Consider the following 20181-nt stretch of genomic DNA (forward strand, 5'->3'; position numbering starts at 1 on the left):
GATGTATGACATGGTGTATGTAATCTGAAATGTGAAAATGGAAATCATTGGTGAAATGCTCACTCTCGCAAAGTTTGGGTCAAAAGTCTTTGGCCTGCAGTCAAAGTTTTCTCTATAAAGGCACTGTGGATTCTGCTACTACCCGTTAACCTCACACAATAATATTGATTGCAGATTTAACTTTCAAAGTCTGGCAAACTGGGGGAAAAGTTGATGGGTTTGGGGGTGGGTGGGAGGTGCAAAGTACTAAAAAATTTTACCAGTTTATAATGTTTTTTCATTTGTTTCCCCCCCCCCCATTGATGTTTTAAAAGTTAGCAAAATTACAAACAAGATGAATTATACTAACTGTATGGAAGTCGAATGTGAAAATTAGCAGTAGTCTTTTTGCTCATGGGATATTTCTTGGTTAGTCATCAGTTTAGAGCAAGTTAGCAACTCCTCATCTATTCTGAAGATGAATGAGAAAAACTTAGAGCTTTTCTACATGAGGCCATTTATCATGCGCTCGTTATTTCCTACTCATGGTTGTTAATGGGTTCTTTCACTTCTGTTTTGGTCAGCTTTTTTAGAGCAGGGAAAAGGTATTAATATTTATGAAAGCAAAAAGAAACAATTATTCCATGTGTAATTGTGCTATTTCACTATACCAAAGTACCACCTAGATGGGATATTGTAGAAAAGCAGGAAATAAATCAGTCCTTGTATAGTATTTGGATCTCAATACAGTGGATTAACATCTCTTAGGGTCTGCTTAGAAAGGTTTCTGCCCAATTTAGAATGGGCTATGACATCTGGAATGGATTCTGCAGTCCATTCAGGGCATGTCTTAGGCCAGCCTTCCCCAACATGGTGCCCTCCAGATGTGTTGAACTGCAACTCCCATCATTTCCATTTGTAGTCCAACATGGAATCCAAGGAGGTTCCATGGACTGGATGGAAGTTCCAATTAGATCTTCAGGCCAGAGATTCTGGTTGAGGGTACGTGGAGTGGTTTTATGTAAGACTGCAGATGGGGAGAGGAATGGGTGAATCCTTCTCAGCCCCTTATGAGCAGGAGTGCCTTCTGCTTGTACTGTGGGATTTTTTGATCCAGGCAATTGGGCATGAAATAAATCATCATCATTCTAAGAAGAGAAAATGCAGTTCTAACACAGCATAATTTTATTCCTTTTCTTTCTTAGCAGGAAGATAAACCCAGATGAAATTTAAACCTAAGATGTTGTGATTGTTATTTTAATATTGTATTGGTTTTATATGCTGTTTTGACTATTTTTATATATTATATTGTATTTAATGTTGTTCCCTGCTTCGATCCAGAAGGAGAGGCAGGTAAGAAATGAAGAGGTTATTATTTATTATTATTACTCCACACGGTCAGTTTATTGTTCTTAGTTAGGTTCTAGGATTCCAACTCCATTGTGGTAAAAAGCTTTGGGCCAGGAAATATTCTAACAGATTATGAAAGGCATATTTCCATGGCAGAATGAACACCAATTGGGAACCAAGGCTGAGGCTGCCTGATGGACAGATCCCTCCGTTATGCTGACAGTGTTATTTAGCTGTCCGTGGCAGCCGTATGAAGCAGGAGACGTGATGGTGGGTCTGACGTGCGATCCCAGGGGACTAGATGCACTGTCACTAGGAGATAATCATTCATTCTCTGCCTCTTTTTCATACTGCTCGAATAGTTGGGGGAATCTTTCTGCGTAGCGCAAAGCATTCGTGTATAGCAAGAAAGCACAGCATGCCCTTCTATTACTTTTATCTATTATACATGATAAATTCTGTTTCGACTAGGTCTGCTTTGTAAGAGCTTCCTGAAAGACCAGCATGGAGGCATGTTAACAGCACCCTCTCTTTTCTCATTGCAGTCCTAATCACATCCATAGGTTATTAAAGGGCACCTTGCAGGGATTCTTCATAACAACCACCAATTATTTATTCATTCTAGCATTTATAGGATTGGGCCATTGAAATTTGTCTGCAATTGCTCGCCCCTTTGTGTTTATTTCCTTGCTAATGTGAGGGGAACAGAAAAGAGTAGCCATTCAACACCTATGGTATAGAAGCTCTTCTACAGTTATATAAATATTATCTGGATATGCAATCTGATTGAGACCACATCTCATTTTAAAAGCTCTTAATGAGCACATGAAAATGAAAACTGAGCAAAACAAAAGATTAAATAAGTGGAAAATCTAAATACAGAATAAAGTAATGAAACACAACTAGCAAACATTGGAGTAAGAAACAGGGGTTATGTGAGTACTTTAAACCAATGTGACAAATGTGTAACTATCAACATTTATGCTTGCTAACTCCATGAAATAGGGGGTGGGGAAAACTCCCAACAGAAAAGTATGGCTTACTTACATAATGGCAGTGTTTCTTAATGAATGCCAAGTCAACAAATCCTTACTTGCAAGTGCCAGATCCACCAGATACCAAAAAGTTCACCCTCATATGCCAAGTATATTCCTAGAGAATTCATTTCGCTCCTCGTTTGTGTTGATTCCATTTTCATGGGACCCTTAATTAAAATGAGACCCATGAAACTCAACATTATAACCGGGATGGCCCTTGTACTTCTGAGATCTGGAGCTCGGATCAACCAAAAATATACAGAAAAAGCCAAAGAGAAAATCCATTACCAATTGGGACTTCAAGCCATGTGTATCTACAGTGAAATACGTATATGCAAGCTTCTCATACAATAGAATAAATGCATAGTGCAAACAGGTTTTTTTGTTTTACACAGAACATATATCTTTATAGGAAGCTTTATAGAAAGCTAGCAGGGCAGCAAACTGGTTCAGAAAAGCTCAGTAACAAAATTAAGCATTGTGGTTTCAGCCTTTATGAATGCCTGTAAATGCTGCATGTATGGTAACCACCAGTAGTACAAATCTGTGCTTTTCAATGACTCATAGAATAAGCCTGGGAGCAAACAATCATGATAATTTAATCTGAAGTTTAGATAGCTGAAATCAGAGGAGCTTATTCAGAGATTCTTTCATGGGGCTTGGAGCATGTCATCCTGTTCCCATTACATGTTATTTGGCTTTGTTCGAAGCCACAATACCATGGTATTTTCAGGCTTCGGGAAACAGGCTTGTCTTTTGCAGGTATGAGACTGAAGGACAGATGTCTCTCCAGTGACTCCTGCCTAGGGATGTCTGTCATGGGGAAATGCAGCTCTCTTTTTTTTGGATCGAGGGAGTTCTGTGGCACGCAGAACTCAATTTGCATCTGTGAGCTGAGCTGTGAGCTTTCCCCTGAACTCTCTGAACTTTTTTTTGCATATTTTTGCAGGTTCTGCAATTTGCAGAAACGTCTGAGCTATTTGCACACATTTCTGAGCAATTACATAAATTACAACTAAATTTCTACAAAGTTAGGCAAATTTGTGCAAATTCAGCTAGAATTTGCACAAATTGTTTAGAAATTTGTGCAGATTGGAAAACCTGGAAAAATGTGCAAAAGCCCCAGAAAATCCATGAACTGGCCCAAAGTGCTGCAGACCAGGATGGGCACCACAGTAGGAACTGGACCTAGGAAAACCCGTTGAACTCCATCCCCCAAATGGATTTTTTTTGGCATCCCTACTCCTGCTCGAATAGAAAGCTCTGGCGTGGGCTGGTCCATGAAGTCATGAAGAGTTAGAAGTGACTGAATGAATAAACAACAACTCCTGCTCAGGGAATGGTTTGCTGAAAAACAGTAGAGGGTTATGGTTGGCCTTCGGTCCAGGGCCCCTGGGCTGTTACTTGACCCACAAATCTTGGACTCAGTCAGGTTTTTCAAAGATGGTCGGAGACATTTCTTTGTCTCTTTCTTGACAAAGGAAGTGGATGACATTACTAAATGAAGACAGCTCCAATAACATCCTTGTGACCACCCTACTTAATTTACATCCTTCTTTACCTAAGACAAGTCTATATAACCAGTACATATATACACATCCTGTGTACTCTGACTTTCAAACACATGTACACCTATTTCACAATGTATATGGGTATTCTTTCCCCCTTCATGAGCATATACTCATGCAGGGAAAATATTGCCTATCAGCAGCTCTAGGCGTGTTCTTGTTAGTGGGGTCTCCCTCCCCAATTTGGATCAAGATATATATCATTTTCCCAACGCGCCAGCTTTTCCATCATAACATATGACTTTGTGGGGAATGCGAATTTGCAGGTAATGTTTATGAAATACACAGAAATATCAAATAAAGACAGTTCAATATCATGATTTTAATGTGTGCCTTCCTTTTTTTCAGTGTCATGAAGGCTGGCAATGATACTCTATTCCTTTTTCCTTTATATTATTTTATTAATGTTTCATTCCCCCTTTGTGCAAAGTAATGTTTATTTTCTGCCGCTGACAGAAATAATTCGTATAAGCATATATCTCTGTCTATATTGAATGGTGATATTCAATTTTCTGATGGCAAACTGCCTCAAACATTTACTTTAGAGGGCTCTAGAAAATCTGCTGGATCTAGCTATTTTGAAGGCATTATTGAAGCACAAACTTGTCACCTTTGCAAAAATTCATTCTGTGAGACAGTCAAGGTGATGTATTTGAGTAGATAAAATTGTCAGCAACATGGTAGGTTAACAATATGGTAGCAGGAACAGAAAATAGGAATGTATGTCCCTTTCCTAAATTCCGATTTACAGTGAAAAGTACACACATTAATATGCTCATAGTATTTTATACAGAAGATGAAAAGAGTCTAATGATTAATACCTTTTATTTTTTCCTATCTGCTGATATCAGTGAGAGTCCCCACTTGGAACAAAGCTTTCTTGAGCTCATTCTGCTCTATCATTAGTCATAATATAATCTCCCCTATTCCTATGAATATGAGATATATATAGCAGTATTATAGCATTTTACGATTGCTGAGACCATGGTGGAAGAAGGGATCCCATGGAGGCCTAGAAACATGAGCAAGAGAGTTTGGGAAAACGTTGATACGTTTATTGATAAGCATGGTGTCCTGTACCAAGAGTTAACTTTTAGTTTGTTGCAGAAAGTCTACAGAAAGTTAAGTAGCTGCCTGTTCTTATGTATTAGTTCTGTAACAATGGTCAGTATTTGAATGCTAATTGGTGTCCTCTGATAATGTGTGAAGTACATTTAGGGCTCCATTTCAGATTTTATTAATCTCAGCTTTCCTCCAAGGAGCTCAAGGTGGCATACATGACCCCCTTCATTTTATCATCACAACAACCTGTGAGGTAGGTTTATGACTTCACTGAGATTTAAATCTGGTTTTGCTAGAGGAAAAAAAAGTAAATTAAATTAACTTTTAAATCAAACCAAAACAATATGAAAATGACAGACTAGCATTTAAAAATGTCCAGTGCCTGTGCTTCCTCCTCACTACCACACCACATTTGTCCATTTTTTGACAGTGACAATATATCATTACCAGCTAGTTTTAAGAGACAGATGTACCAATGCTCTTTTCCCCTGTAGCAAAAATCTGGTGGTGCCTGTCACTTATGAGCGGTGTGATGGCCTTAGTGTCACTCACACTTCAGTTCTGATTTTCTGCTTTTGATGGAAATTGCTTAGGAGCTGGATCACAATTGATGAAGCTTTTTATGCATTGGTCTATTATGCAACCCTTCTCCCACCCACTCCCATCCTGAACTGACTAGATCATTTGACAGAGGTTTATATAAAATTAGGCATGGTGTAAGTGGGGAAAGTGGATAGAACTTTCTAGAAGTCAGAGTGATCCAATGAAGCTTATTATCAAGAGAGATGGGGCAGACTAAATGAAGTATGTCTTCACACAGTGCATATTTAACTTATAGAATTAAGTGCCACAAGATGGGTTGTGGTGATCACTTGTTTAGGGCGAAACTACATACAATCTGCCAACATGAAGAGGGGTGGGGGGAACCCAGATTTTTTACCCTAGTGTGGGGGTAGGGGACTTTAAGCTCTTTTGCCCTCTAATGCAGTCCTAATCCAAATAGGGGCCTCAGTGTCTAAAATTTGCATTGCAAAAAATAATAATCCATTTGTTTTTAAAGGTCCTTCCCCCCCCCCCCCAATGCAAATTTCAAGTTATGGTCTGCCACAAAACAAGGAAGAGGAAGAAACAACAACCATGAGTATAGTTTAATAAAATAAGATCAAATAAAAATGGATAATTTGAATACACCACTAAAATTTTAATCTACAATATACATATTCAATCTTCAGGCAGTGTAAACATTCTTTTTAAAGAGATCACTATTGTCTCCTTTGTTAAGGACCATCAGTAAAGAAAATGAGTTCCATCATGTAACATGGTAATTGGGGTGGGTTGTTCATAAAATTGAAATGGTTTCACCCATCATTTGAAAATGTTCAGGAGCCAGAAAGAAGTGTTGTGTTTACACATCCTGACAATTTCAGGAAGATTTTGAGGGAGAAAGAGCAATTTAAAGACAAAAGGCAAAAAGAAAGCCATCCCTCTGTTGAAAGTGAAAGAGTTAAAAAGGAAAGAGAAGTCACTGCATTGCTTGAGGGGAAAAAGAAAAGAAACCACTCCCACTTTCAAACTTCCCACCAAGTCTAAAGAATTTTGCAGCCCCTAGGAGAAGGGCAATCAAGGCAAATGCAGACTAATGGGTTCAAAAACCATCTGTCTGTCCTTTGATCAGAAGTAGTAGGACACCAAGAACAAGATGGCTTGGCTTGCCCTCCAGACACGTTGGACTGCAACCCTTGTCATTACCAGCCAGCATGGCTTTGAGCTTTAGCTCACAATTTCTCTGCTTTTTGATGCTTGGTTGAAAACTGCATAGCCTTAACATCATCATCATCATCATCATCATCTGGTTGTAATCTTCCCAGAGAACATTAGTTATTGGGCAGATTAGAAATGCATTAAATAAATAATAAATAATAAACTATACATTTTTGGCTCTTGGTTGAATACCAAAGAGGAAAAAAATACACTTCTACCCATCAATAAGAAATTATTATTATTATTATTATTTATTTATTTATATAGCACCATCAATGTACATGGTGCTGTACAGAGTAAAACAATAAAATAGCAAAACCCTGCCAGCAACTAAATACAGATCCTACGTTTCCCCATTCTCTTTTGCTGACATTAAATATATATCTAATATGAAAAGTATCAGCCATTTTGTTATGTTTCTCTTCCTTGTGTTTCAAATGAGCAACGTCTTTAAAGACTGGAGTGTGAAAAACTATTTTTAAGATATTGGATGGATGCATTTATTCCTCAGATCTTGACAAAATTTATCATTCCAGGAGATAGTTGCCTAATTTTTCTGTTACTCCTTTGCCATAAGGGCAAACAGAATCCAAAGACGGGAGGTTTCTGTATCTACAGTAGATACCCACAGGTTGTCTACTGCAGGTCAGGCCAAGAACAGAAAAGAATAGAACAGTACTTATCACCTACAACTCCCAGATCAAACTGCTTCCAACAGAAAATCAATTATCTACAATGATCTTTTCATTACCCTTCTCTTGGTTCTCACTTAAAAACAGGACCTTAATCTAAAATGCTACTCACCAGCATTAGGAGATTGTATCTAACAGAGAAACAAACTAATCGGCAGTTAACTCTGTCCCCATATCCATATCTGTATAAACTGTAAGGAGATGCTTGAATGGAAAAAACATTAGCTGCAGTGTAGAGACAGCCTTCTACTAAAATTGGAGAAGAACTGTACTAACTCTATTACTTGAGCTTCTAATAACATGACAGTTTGCCTGATAAAGGAGCCAGTCCTGTTGACCAGTTTTTCTTTCATCAGTTTAGTATTCCAGAGCTGTAATTTTAGATGTTAAAAATCATTGGACTGCTGAATCACAATTTATCAAAATGTCAAATTCTATCACTCTTCTTGAACTGAGGTCATGGTTTTCTGTCCCACTACAGTTGTTAGTTATCTTGGCAATGCTAACATGTTTGTTGCCAATTGCTGCTGCTGTGGGTGGTCACTATGTTTATTCTGCATATATTGAAGCTTGTATGGAATTGTCACAGACTATATTAGTGGCATTTCATTTCCATCCGACCTCAATGTTCACATTTCCCCCCATGCGTCGAATGACAAGGACTCCAGTCCACAAAAGCATGAAGCTTTAAGGTGCCACAAGATTGTGTTGTTTTGGCTGCAATTGACTTGGGTTGGGTGAGAATTTAGTTTCCGGCAGTTTAGAAAACAATTTGCCAAAATTGGCAAAGTTCTCCATATCAGCGACAAAAAGAACTTGAGTTTTTTTTAAAAAAAAAAAACATGAATGTGGGAGAAATCAGAACTGATAGATTCATCCATCTGAAACTGATAGATTCATCCAAGGCCCAGGGCTTTGAGTACTTAGTTCTTAAAAGTCTTGGATTGAATCTCAGTGTTTTCATTCATAGCCCTATTCAGGTGTTCTCAAAATTTGTTGTTTAAACAAGCGAGGAGGGGGAGCGTACTAGCCCCTTCTGCATCATTGCTCTCATCGTTCTCTATACACATGGAGGGCGACTGGCTGAAGCGCCTTTATCAGCATAATTCAGAATGTTGATTATCCATAATGGCAATGACAAAGGAGAGGGCTGGAATGCTTCCTTTCCGCTCATATTTAAACAACACATATTCAGAATGCCTGATCAGGGCTCCCCTCAGTTGCTATTTCTTTTTCTGACTGGCTCTTCATCTTCAACAGTTGCATGGCAGGCAGGTACATCTTGCCCTCTCAGTGCTGGGAATAGCTATACCTATTGAATTTGACTGGTGCAATGGATGAGAATTTCATTTCAGTTTATTTTGCCAATATTTACAGAATTCTTCATATTTGGGAGAGAAAGAAAAAAAATTGGGGGCAGGAAAAAGTGAAATGGACAGATTCCTACAACTGATTAACACAGTTGCTCCTCTGGAGAAAAACCTAATTGGACTCTCACATGCAGTAATCAGGCTTTAATTTTAGATTTGCTGTTGTCTTTAAACCTTCAGAGTTCCTTTTTGTGTCCTGATTATTATTTTTCCAGAGAGTTACTCTGAAATTAATTAACACCGCTTTGATTTTCCCACCAGAGAATTAGGCCTTATGAGCCTCCTCACATCCTCCTTTGGTTTCCTACTTCTCTAGTAAGTGTTCGGCACAAAAGATTCAGCTAGGTTATAATATTCTAAAAATAAAATTGGTTTTATTTTTAGAATCAGGTCTCTCTTGGAAAGTATTTCTTTGTTTAGAAATGGAAAGATTCCCTTCTGCTCTTTGCCCTGATAGACACAAGGTTAAAGTCTCAAAAAGTCCAAATGAGTGGAAGTAGTATATCTGGCCTACTCTAGGTTGGTGGTATATAAAAGCATCACTGGCCTGTGAACAAGTCAAGCATTTGAACCTCCCGTAGGCTCTAGTTTACCATAATAATTGCTCAGTTCGTTCTGAACAAAATTAAGTTAAAAATGGAATGAATGAAAGGGGAAACAGTTACAAAGCCTGAAGTGTAGTTTCATTTGTGTGTGTGTGTGTGTGTGTGTGTGAGAGAGAGAGAGAGAGAGAGAGACAGAGAGAGAAATAATAATGATGATGATGATGATGATGATGATGATGATGATGATGATGTACCTGGAATGCAATATAAATATTAAGATAGCTTGAGCTGGCTCTCACAGCTCCATTTTTCAGTGGAAGGAAATACAGCCTCTGTAACCACTGCTAATGTTACCTGGAAGAAAACTGCTCCTAAATATGGCAGATTCCAAACTCGTGATGGTAACTCATTTGTCAAATCACCCCAATGGGAAATTTCATTGTCCATGTTGACAAAAGGCCAACTACAATTTCCCTCTATCAGTGTTGATCATTAGTCATGTTCCCTTGGTTCTATTATTTATTTATTTATTTATTTATTTATTTATTTATTTATTTATTTTAGTACTTTTATCCTGTCCTTTAGTCAAAAAGGCTCTCAAGGCGGCTTATTTCTTAAAGACAGTCCCTGCCCACAGGCTTACAATCTAAAAAACATTACACAAAAGGAAAAGGGATTGGGAGGGAGGAGGGGTTCTTATGAAGTACATTTTTAAAAAAGCAAGCACTTGATTCCTAGTTGGTTCTAATCCTGTGTTCCCAAAGACAACATGAAAGCTTGCTCCTCAGTACAAAGAACAAATAATTCAAATACTGCTTCCTTGTAGCCACTTTGTTATGTAGTCTATTACACTGCTTTTAATCCCCTATTTTTTTTCCATCATAAGGGCTGATCTAGACTGGGAGGCCACAAAAGAGGACTTGCCCAGGAGACCCCATGGCTTTAACCATGGTGGTTAAGCCAGAAAGCCGGGCTGTGTTCAGAAGACTATGGCTATGGCTTTAACCATGGTGAATAAAGCAAAAAAGGCCCTCTGTGTCTATCAGGAAGCTGCCACATGAACCAGTTTGCCAATATTCTATGTTAAATAATTTGCATTTCAATGCAGACTTTGCAAGGTTGCTGGTTTTTCAACTTGGAGATTAATCTCTGTTTCAGGGAATTAAGAATAATGTGTAAAGAAGAAGTTCTAATTCTCCTCACCTCTTTCTACATCTATTAACATTTTGAAATTACACTGTAGTTGGCTTGCTCCTGCATTCGGGACACCTTTTGAATTTTATTTTGGACTAACAGAAAATCACAGCCATTGAAAGATTCAAAGAGCTTTTATCTTAATTAGTTTTAAAGGACAATTTAGTTATGGCTTGGGAGACTGGACAGTTTCACAACCCAGATGGCTGCTCAGTGATTAAGTGCTTGCTGTTCTGGACTTGTGCTGTTCAAAATAAATAAATAAATGCTTTTAAACACTTATATGACACAGAGCAATTGTCATACACACCTTGGGAAAAATGAATAGCTTTAGTTTGCTAATCCACAGGTAGCCAGCCTGCTTATGCCCCTTTGTTTCCATCATTTAGTCATTGGTTATCACACTATGATTTAAAAAATAGGTGGGGGGGGGGAGAGGAGAAGCAAATTTCTAGATGCAGAGATAATTATATAGGCAATGCCTGGGGTTCTAGAATCCAGAATCCAGTAGAGTCTGTTTTCAGGAAGGATTGAGGCAAATGGTGGTGACAAAAGATGAAATTCTCAACCTTACTGAGAAATTAAAAGTTAACAAATCACCAGGCCCATATCGTAGCCATCCTAGAGTTCTTAAAGAACTCAAATATGAAACTGCAGATCTAATGAAAATGTGTAATATGTCCCTAAGGTCAGATGCTGTATAAAAATGTCAACCAAGTGTGCAGCTGCAGTGAAAAAAAATTAGATTCTGTGTTAAACATAATTCAGGAAGGCATTGAGAATAAAACTGCCCGTATCATACTGCCATTATACACATCTGTCGTGTGACCACACTTAGAATACTATGTACAGTTCTGGTAACCATACCTAAAAATAATATTGTGGAGCTGGAAAAAATTCAGAAAAGGGCAACTAAAATGATCAAGAGGCTGGAGCGGGTTAGATAAATTCCTGGAGAAGATTATCAATGGCTACTAGTCGTGCTTGCAATGTGTATCAGAGGCAGTAAGCCTATATGAACCAGTTACTGGGGGACATGGGTAGGAGGGGCTGTTGCACTGTGTACTGCTTGTGGTCCCTGATCGACAGCTGGTTGGCCACTGTGGGAACAGAGTGCTGGACTAGATGGACCCTTGATCAGATCCAGCATGGCTCTTCTTACGATCTTATGAATCAAAAATAAAGCTGCAAAGATCATACTTCCCTTATACACATCTAAGGTGTGACCATGCTTGTAATATTGTGTATAGTTCTGATCAACACACCTAAAAAAAAGATATTGTAGAGTTGGAATAAGTGTAGGAAAGGGCAACTAAAATGATCAAGGGGCTGGAGCATCTCCCCTATGAGGAAAGGTTACAACATCTGAGACTATTTAGCATAGAAAAGTGGTGGTTGAGGGGAGACATGGTAGAGTTGTACAGAAGTATGGCTGGTATGGAGAAAGTGGATAGGGAGACATTTTTTAAGCAGTTCACACAGTGCTCAGTTAAAATATGGAGCTCATTTCCACAACACAGAGTGATGGCCACCCATTTAGATGGTTTTAAAAGGGGATTGGACAAATTCATGAGGATAAGACTATCAATGGCTATGTGCTTCCTCCCATAACAGAGGCAGTATACCTATGTACACCACTTGCTGGGAACCATGGGCGGGAGGGTGCTGTTGCACATGTCCTGCTTGTGGATTTCCTGTGGGCAGCTGGTTGGCTACTATGTGAGAAGAGTCCTGGACTAGATGGACCCTTGGTGTGATCCAGTATGCTTTTCTTTTGTTCTTTGATCCTGTATCTCTGTAAGTGGTGCTGGAGTGTCTGAAGGCTTCACCCAGCATCACACAAGCAGCAGACTTCTGCTCATGCAACAAACCTTTCCATCCTCTCCTCCACCCAACAGCCTCCTGTTTGCTCCCAAAGTCTGCTCCAGACAGTCCCTCAACCTTCCAGAACAGATTGAGGGTTGGGTTATAAAGGGAACTCACTCTGCTGGCAGATGCTGTTCCATCAGCAGATGGACACAATTGGCTTTCACCCTGAGGTCCTTAATTTTCTCCTCCCCCATCCTAAAAAGTGCTTGTTTTATAATATTTCCCTAATAAAGCAGTGCCTCCTCCCAATTGGATTCCTGTCTCCATAAACTGCATAGCATAATATAAATGCTGTGAAGAACATAGCTGACACTTGGTGACCTGAGCTACCTTCAGTGCAGTACAGCACTCAGTGCTGCTGGCCCAGACTCAAGAAGAGCAGATTTCTCCTTATCCCTTAAGACAGTCTCCGTTTCTGCATAAGAAACACCACCGCTGATGTTTCTTATGCAGCGTTAACTGACCTCATTTGTACAATAAGCAAGATTCCACTCCCACTCACCCCCTGTAATTTGGCTTGGCAATGCAAAGTCAGTCGGGGTGAATCAGTGTGTGCATCAGATTTGGCTGAAGATGGAAATGTCCTTGTTCACTTCAGTGTGAAGGCACTATGGGGTGTTCTATTGAAACCCGTTCACTGCACAGCTTTGATATAAACTTTGATATTACTGATTTCTCCTGCAGTCTTGTGCACATTTGCGTGGGAGTAGGTCCCACTGAATACAATGGGCCTTACTTCTCAGTAAGGGTGCAGTTACTGTTGGGGTGCAGTTTTTATACTCTGGACCCTCTGACTTCATGACCTGAAACAAAGGTCAGTGATTTTTGTTAAATTTGGAAACGTATGTTTTTCTAACACATCTAATCCAGCAGTAGTTTTAAGAACATGTACATGAAAAGTGAATGTGTTTGGTTTTGTCCTATTGACTGGTATACTTTTGATTGCTAGCGGAAGCTAGCTAGTACTCTTTGAGCAGAGGACCAAATTTGATCGGTGTTAGAATTAGTAGTTCCCATGTCTGAAGTTTCTCTAGGCTGGTACTCATTCTTCACAGTTGACGTCATGCATGTAATTGTACCATCTTTCTTCTACTCACCTGTTGCTCTCTTATCTTTCACACTGTAATTTCTTTAAGAAAGTTAGAACAGTATCCCCAGTGTGACTGAGCCATGAATGCTGCTTATAGTAGAAATATGTAACATTGGATATTCCAGATACATAAAAAGAGCAACTATTTATAGAAAATTCATGTCAGCCTTTTGCAGTGTGTGATGAATATTGAAACACACACATGTAAACAAACCGGTTTGATACTCCATTCAGTAAAAATTCCCTGATATGATGATTCCTAAAATTGATTGTCTTTTAAGCACACATTGGTGAGAGAATTTGTTCGAACCAGAGTGGTCCCATCTTGGAGAGTTGTGCTTTGATCTAGATGTAAGTTGATGTCTCACCATAGTCACATTGAGTGTTCTTCACTGGCGAAGTTGCTGAAGTTAGTAATTATCTGCGCTGAGATATGAATATGCCTGATTCATAATGCACAGATGTGTTCTATATTGAACGTCATTCCTCTCAGATGTTCTTCTACAGCTCAGAATGTAAGATGAGATTCTGCATATGTGCAGGATGTACTTCTAGTTTAGAGCTGCAATCCTCTACTCACTTACCTTAGAGTAAGCCCCATTGAACTCAGTGGGATTTACTTTTGAGTAGATGTACATTGATGGCGCTATATAAATAAATAATAATAATGTGTGTAGGATTGCACTGCATGTCTGTTTTGGGGTGGGGAATGTACTAAGTCTTTGGGGGAAATAAGCAATTGCACTAAAATAATATGGTTTATGACAGTTTCTTTGCTTTTACTACTGTTCTTTGTAAATTCACATGTAAGGTGAATTTAACACCGAGGCTTTGAGAGGTAAGCTTTTGGCCTCACCATAAGTCAGCCCCCACCAGCCCCAGACAACACATGTAATTGTCAGGAATGCTGAGAGTTGCCATCTAAAACGTTTGGAGAGCACCGAGTGGGAAAGGCTGCAAAAGTAAATAAGATTTTATTTATTTATTTATTGCATTTTTATACCGCCCAATAGCCGAAGCTCCCTGGGCGGTTCATAAAAATTAAAACCATTAAAAGTATAAAACAAACAATATAAAAACATGATATAAAATCCAATATAAAACCACAAACAGGATGAAATCAGCAGCAGTGCAGAAATACAAATTTAAAATACAAATTTAAAACAGCAAAGTTAAAATTAAATTTATACACTGTTAAAATGCTGAGAGAATAAAAAGGTCTTTACCTGGCATCTGAAAGAATATAGTGTAGGTGCCAGACAAACCTCCTTAGGGAGCTCATTCCACAGCCAGGGTGCCACAGCAGAGAAGGCCCTCTTCAAGAAAACAGTGACTGGGTCAGGGTTAAAAGAGGATCTACAAAGGGCCTTTGCATCACATCACCTATACATCATCCAAATTGGAGAGCTTCCCTGGGTTTGGTCAGACAAGCTCAGGTATTGCATGGTCAGACAAGCTCAGGGTTTGCACAGCTCCTTCAGCACTTTCATGGGCTTGTACACAGTTCCTTGGAGCCTTAAAAATCACCCCTTTGGGGTTTTTGAACTAAGTTGTTGCTTTTTCCAGCAGTGGCCCATTGAATTAATCATTTTGGGGTGCAATCCCATATATGTTTAGATAGAAAAATATCTCCAACTCCCAGCATCCCCCAGCCAGCATTTTCTTACATTATGTGAGCGGCTTTCCTTGGCGATCCTTTTGAATTGAAAGGAAGAATAGGAATCAAATAAAAGTTTCTCTAACAGACATGTCACATTAGATACAAACAGCCCGTAATTTCACAAAGATAGCGTTCCCCTACTACCCAAGCTAAGTCTATTAGGTAATGTGTTTTGAATGCCTGCACTTTCCAGAAGACCAGTTGCCTCTATTTGGCAGCCTATGGGTTAACCTTCTTAATGCTCGCTGTGTAGGCAGCTCAGTGAGATGTGGTGGGCAATGAAGCAGCAGAATTCAATTTGCAGTAGTGACCTAAGAAGGGCTATTTTTAGTAATAAAATAGGTCAGGGGATGCGCGGTAGTAGAGACAGATAAATGAACAGTCTTCCCCCTCTCCTCAAGGGGCTTGTTTCCTCCTATAACAGGGCAGCTGTGAGGTGGAGAAACCAGATTAAGTATCATCACGTGATCAGTGTTTGAATTTTTCATTGTGAAACCATCATTGGGAAAGCACTGCGGTTTCATTCTGAAGCTTAGAGCAAAACAGAAGCTAGGTAAATACTTGTTCTGGGATTCAATGGCAATGTGATAGCATTTTTAAACCTCCTTTAAAGCGGCAGTTTAAATTTTGTGGAATGCACTCGGCAGGCAAATCCCAGTTTTTATTGCGATAGCTGGTTGGAAATGGTCTGCTGGGCTCCTCTTCATATCATGAATCCTGGATTTACTGCATGTGAGAAATTAAAGATGGGGCTGTCTGCTTGCTCGGATGGCTCTTTCAGATTCTAGATCTACACCAAGCAGGATATGACACTTTGAAAATGGTTTGAAAACTGTATATGGAGTGTGTCCTGGGCCCCAACAGTTGCCAATACCGTTATAAACTATTTTAAAGTAGTAGTGTAGATCCTGGCACACAACAGCCTGTTTTTTGTTGTTAACATTGTGCACGCCTCACACATCGTAGGCATTGGTTACAGACCCATTTTGGCCAATTTAAGAGGTAGATGGTATTCTCTTCTTCCTAGAGAACCATCTGTAAGTGGGCTTTTAGAGCAGTTAATTAAGGTGGATAGGCATAAATACACTTGGATTTTGGAACACTGGGGAATGACATAACAGTGAGGACTAAGTGGTTCAGTTTTTGTTTTTATCCAGTGTAACTGAATGACCTGGTTCATAAATAATAATGGGAAATTCCTGGGTTGTTTAACTTAGGAACTACAGGAGGACAGGAGTGCACGAGCCCCACCTGTGCCATTTCTGATTTAATTAACAACCCAATTACAGGTTGTTTTTTGATGTCCAAACCCAGAAACTTTGGGTTGTTTATGGTTAACAACCCAGAGTTAGCCCAACTATGAACCAATTGAAAGCTGGAATGGCACAGGTGTGGCTTGCATCCTCTGCTCCTCTTGCAGTTCCTGAGTTAAACAACCCAGGAATTGCTCAGAGTTACATCCCAACTGGCTCACTATCTGATACTTGGAATAAGTTTTCAAATGTAAAAATGCCTCTATGTATCTGATCTACTCTTGTTTTCTTGCGCAATTATATATATATATATATATATATATATATATATATATATATAGTCTCAATGAAATTGCTGGGATTTTGGAATAACTAGATACTGGGTTGCAATGTGAGATTATGAAAATGATGTGCAAAAATGTACTCTTACCACTTTGACACTGTGGTACTTTTACCACTTTGACATTCCCCCACCCCATTATATGTGGTTAGGCAGTAATAATTTATTGAAATATTTAAGGGGATTCTTTTAACTCGCAGATGGGGAACTTCTAGCTTGCAGGCCTTATCTGGCCCATAGAGATTTTCCACCCAGCCCACAGAGACCTCTTCAATTTCTTCAGCTTGGCCTCCAAGCCCCACCCTCTGGAAGAAATCCCACTGTGGCATGCTGCTTGACCTCCCAGTTGAGAGAGGCAACACCACTCCTCTCCAATCACAGTGGCCATGCCCGCTGACATCATACAACCTGTGGGGGGCAGTTCGACTTCCCACCAGAAACCACTTTCTCTCTCCTGCTCTAACTTTTTTGGAGAACCAATAGGAAAACACCCATAATCTCTTTGGGCTTTCTTTCAGGTTGTTTTATCCATTTTTACTGTGTTATGAAGGTTGTACCACTGTAAATTGTTCTTAAAAGAGCCTTTTAACAACCCTCTTTAGTCAGGGAGGAACATAAAATGTTTTGTTTTAGATGAAAATAGAGCTTCCTCCCACCCCCCAAAGAACCCTTATCCTGGTTTGAGAAAAGCAAACTGCCAGTTCAATTTACTGTAAATATAGGGCATGTCTAGACCTCCCAGCATTCCGGGAAGGAGTGGGGAGGATCTCATGGTATTCTGCTTATGAGATCCTCCCCCTCAGTACACATATGGCACACAACATCCTGGGAGGAAGGAGGCTGTCGCACCTGCCATTTTTAATTTTTTTATTATTGAAGATGAGCGCATGAGCACTCCATTGAAAAGGTTTTTTGTTTTGTTTTTTTAAAAAAGATCCTGCTCCCCCCTCCCCCTCCCGATGGGCACAGAGCTCCTGAAGAGCTCTGTGCCCCATGCCATGTTCCCGTCTCCTCACGTTTACTCGCGTGGAGCTGGGATGAAGCCGGGACGGCTGCCCACACATCCTGCGGTCTCGGGACGATCCTGAGACCGCGAAAAAAACTGGGGTAAAAGCCATCCCAGTTATCCCGGGGAAAGGGAGGGATCACATGATGCACAGGGATGATCCTGGGGCGATCCCCGGGATAGGCACGGTGTAGACATGCCCATAATCATTTGAGATCCTTTCCACCGTACCAGCCTATCCCTTCTAAGTCATCATATTGTGCCAGACGTTCATGGCAAATCATGATCAGCTCACTGCACCCGTACAGGCAGCAGACCACTCTTTTGCTAATAGAGCAAATTTGTTGATGTAAAGCCATTCGTTATTCATGCAGCGGAGAGCTCCAGCAGGAACGCTCCCTCTCCCTGCTCCTCCATCTTTTGATGAGTTACAAGTGTATTGCAGGATGAAAACCACCGGCTTACATTAGCATCTCTGCTGTCCTTCATTGCCTTCAGCTGAAGATCTTTGCATGTGCAAAGCAGAAGTTTCCATTAATAAAATGCATTTACAGCCATCACTTGGGCTGGAGGGCATAGTAACTTTCAATACATTTCTCTACATAGGTGGATGTACAGAGAGGACAGGCTGGATAAGAATTACCGGTAGTGTCCTCCAGCCAAAAGAATTCTTTTCTATCAGCAGCAGAAAAGATGAAAACATGCTAGCAGATTTAAGCCTATAAACACCAGTTTGCTGGGGAACATGGGCAGGAGGGTGTTGTTGCATCTGTGTCTTGCTTGTGGATTCCAGGTCGATGGCTGGTTGGCCACTGTGTGAACAGAGTGCTGGAATAGATGGACCCTTGGTCTAATCCAGCGTGGCTCTTCTTATGTTCCTATTTTTCTTCCTCTGCATTATACTAGTCAAACAGGTAAACATACACCTATATGATATTTAGGACTCTTTCAGGATGGCCTGCATAAGGTCTAACTGATGGACTGGCTTCCCTATTGAATTAAGATATAGAAGCTTGTGGCATATGAAGCTAAACTGCTCAATGCATTTCTCTCATCTCATTTGCCTCAGACAAATTCTGTGCAATCAGCAGTCAGAAATCTAAAATGCTTAATAAGATTTTCCTTTCAGACATGGGAAAAATGGGTGCTTTCTGGCATTAAAGACCCTTGATTTATGAAGGACAAATTTATTTGTTTGGGATTTCTCAATGCCTCTTTGTATATTAATGAGAGCCTCATAAATATATTCTTAGCGTGCATCTGTGGCTCTGTTTTTGCATTACCTAGATCCCTTGTAGCTTCTTCTTTTATTTATTGTAGGCATGCTGATGTTTCCATTTTTGAACTCATTTGATTGCATTATCAATTGGCCATTTCTACCAACCCACATCTCTATATTCAGGGTGATGTTGTATGTCTTTAGAGGAGATGAGAGCATTCCTGTCACAAACAATGGTTTTAGATTATTCACTGGCTTGCGTGACAGGGTTTGTAAAATTCACATTGCCCATGGTTCATCCTGTAGGGTCTGATGCATCTCAGACTAGAACAGTGCCAACAAATTAGTGTCTATTTTGATGAATGTCAGTGCTAGGTGCATTGCCTTAAGGTGTTTGTCAGAAAATGAGGACACTTCCCAAGTACAAATGATGTGGGGAATATAAGCAGTCAAGACCAAAATGGGCAGAGATACCTTGGTTTCCCTAATGTTTATTTTCTGTATTTATCTCCCATGATCAAACCTGAGCTCAAGATTTGAATTTGTCAGATTTAGTTGGCTGAGCGAAGTAAGTATTTTGCTTCAATGTTTGTTTGGCATTTTGTTTGTTGTGTCATGACCATTCTGTTGAGCACATCAGAATTACATTGGATATGCATGTTCAGGGTAGGAGCAAGTTCTATGTGTCACATTCTTACCCCACTTCAAGGAATGCTGGGGTGGAGATGGAGGAAAATGCAAAAGTTATTATCATGTGATATCTGCCTTGAAGATTTAAAGTTCTATATTTGAATGTTGAATCTCGTAGCTCAACTCAGCCCCTTTTTGAAAGGACCAGGAAACTTATGTTGGTGAGCACATTCAGAATATATAAGCTATGTGTTTTAAGTCTGATGCACATGCTCAACAGGGCCAAGAAACATGTAAACCAAACTTGTGATATCTTTGAACACTGAGAAATCACAATGAAACTTGGCATGCATGTTTTCCATTTGAAGCTGAAGCACAAACTTGACCTCTGCAACCATCTTCAAGGGGGAGAGGAAAAAGCAAGAATAGATTGTAATGCAATATCAGAAGTGAGGTATCTGAAATATTGTGCTTCACTTGTTATATTTAGGTGTGCTTGGGGCGAGGTTAGATATATGCATATCCTTTGTCAGTTGCTTATGTGCATTTCTACATG

General features: G+C 39.7%; 1 protein-coding gene across 4 annotated transcripts in view; it reads left to right on the plus strand.

Moving 5' to 3' along the window:
- The window catches only part of SERGEF (secretion regulating guanine nucleotide exchange factor), a 139209-nt gene that overhangs the window by 69846 nt on the left and 49182 nt on the right, over nt 1-20181 (plus strand). The window contains exon 11 of one of the 4 annotated variants that reach the window (XM_063117205.1): nt 902-974. The exons of 2 other annotated variants lie outside the window; for them this stretch is intronic. In XM_063117205.1, the coding sequence (XP_062973275.1) occupies nt 902-974 (73 nt within the window). Of the gene's footprint in view, nt 1-901; nt 979-20181 lie in introns of those variants that run through there. One more of the 4 variants, XM_063117206.1, reaches the window with a different exon arrangement.

This window comes from Elgaria multicarinata, chromosome 2 (assembly GCF_023053635.1).
Source record: "Elgaria multicarinata webbii isolate HBS135686 ecotype San Diego chromosome 2, rElgMul1.1.pri, whole genome shotgun sequence".
NCBI classification, from domain to species: domain Eukaryota; kingdom Metazoa; phylum Chordata; class Lepidosauria; order Squamata; family Anguidae; genus Elgaria; species Elgaria multicarinata.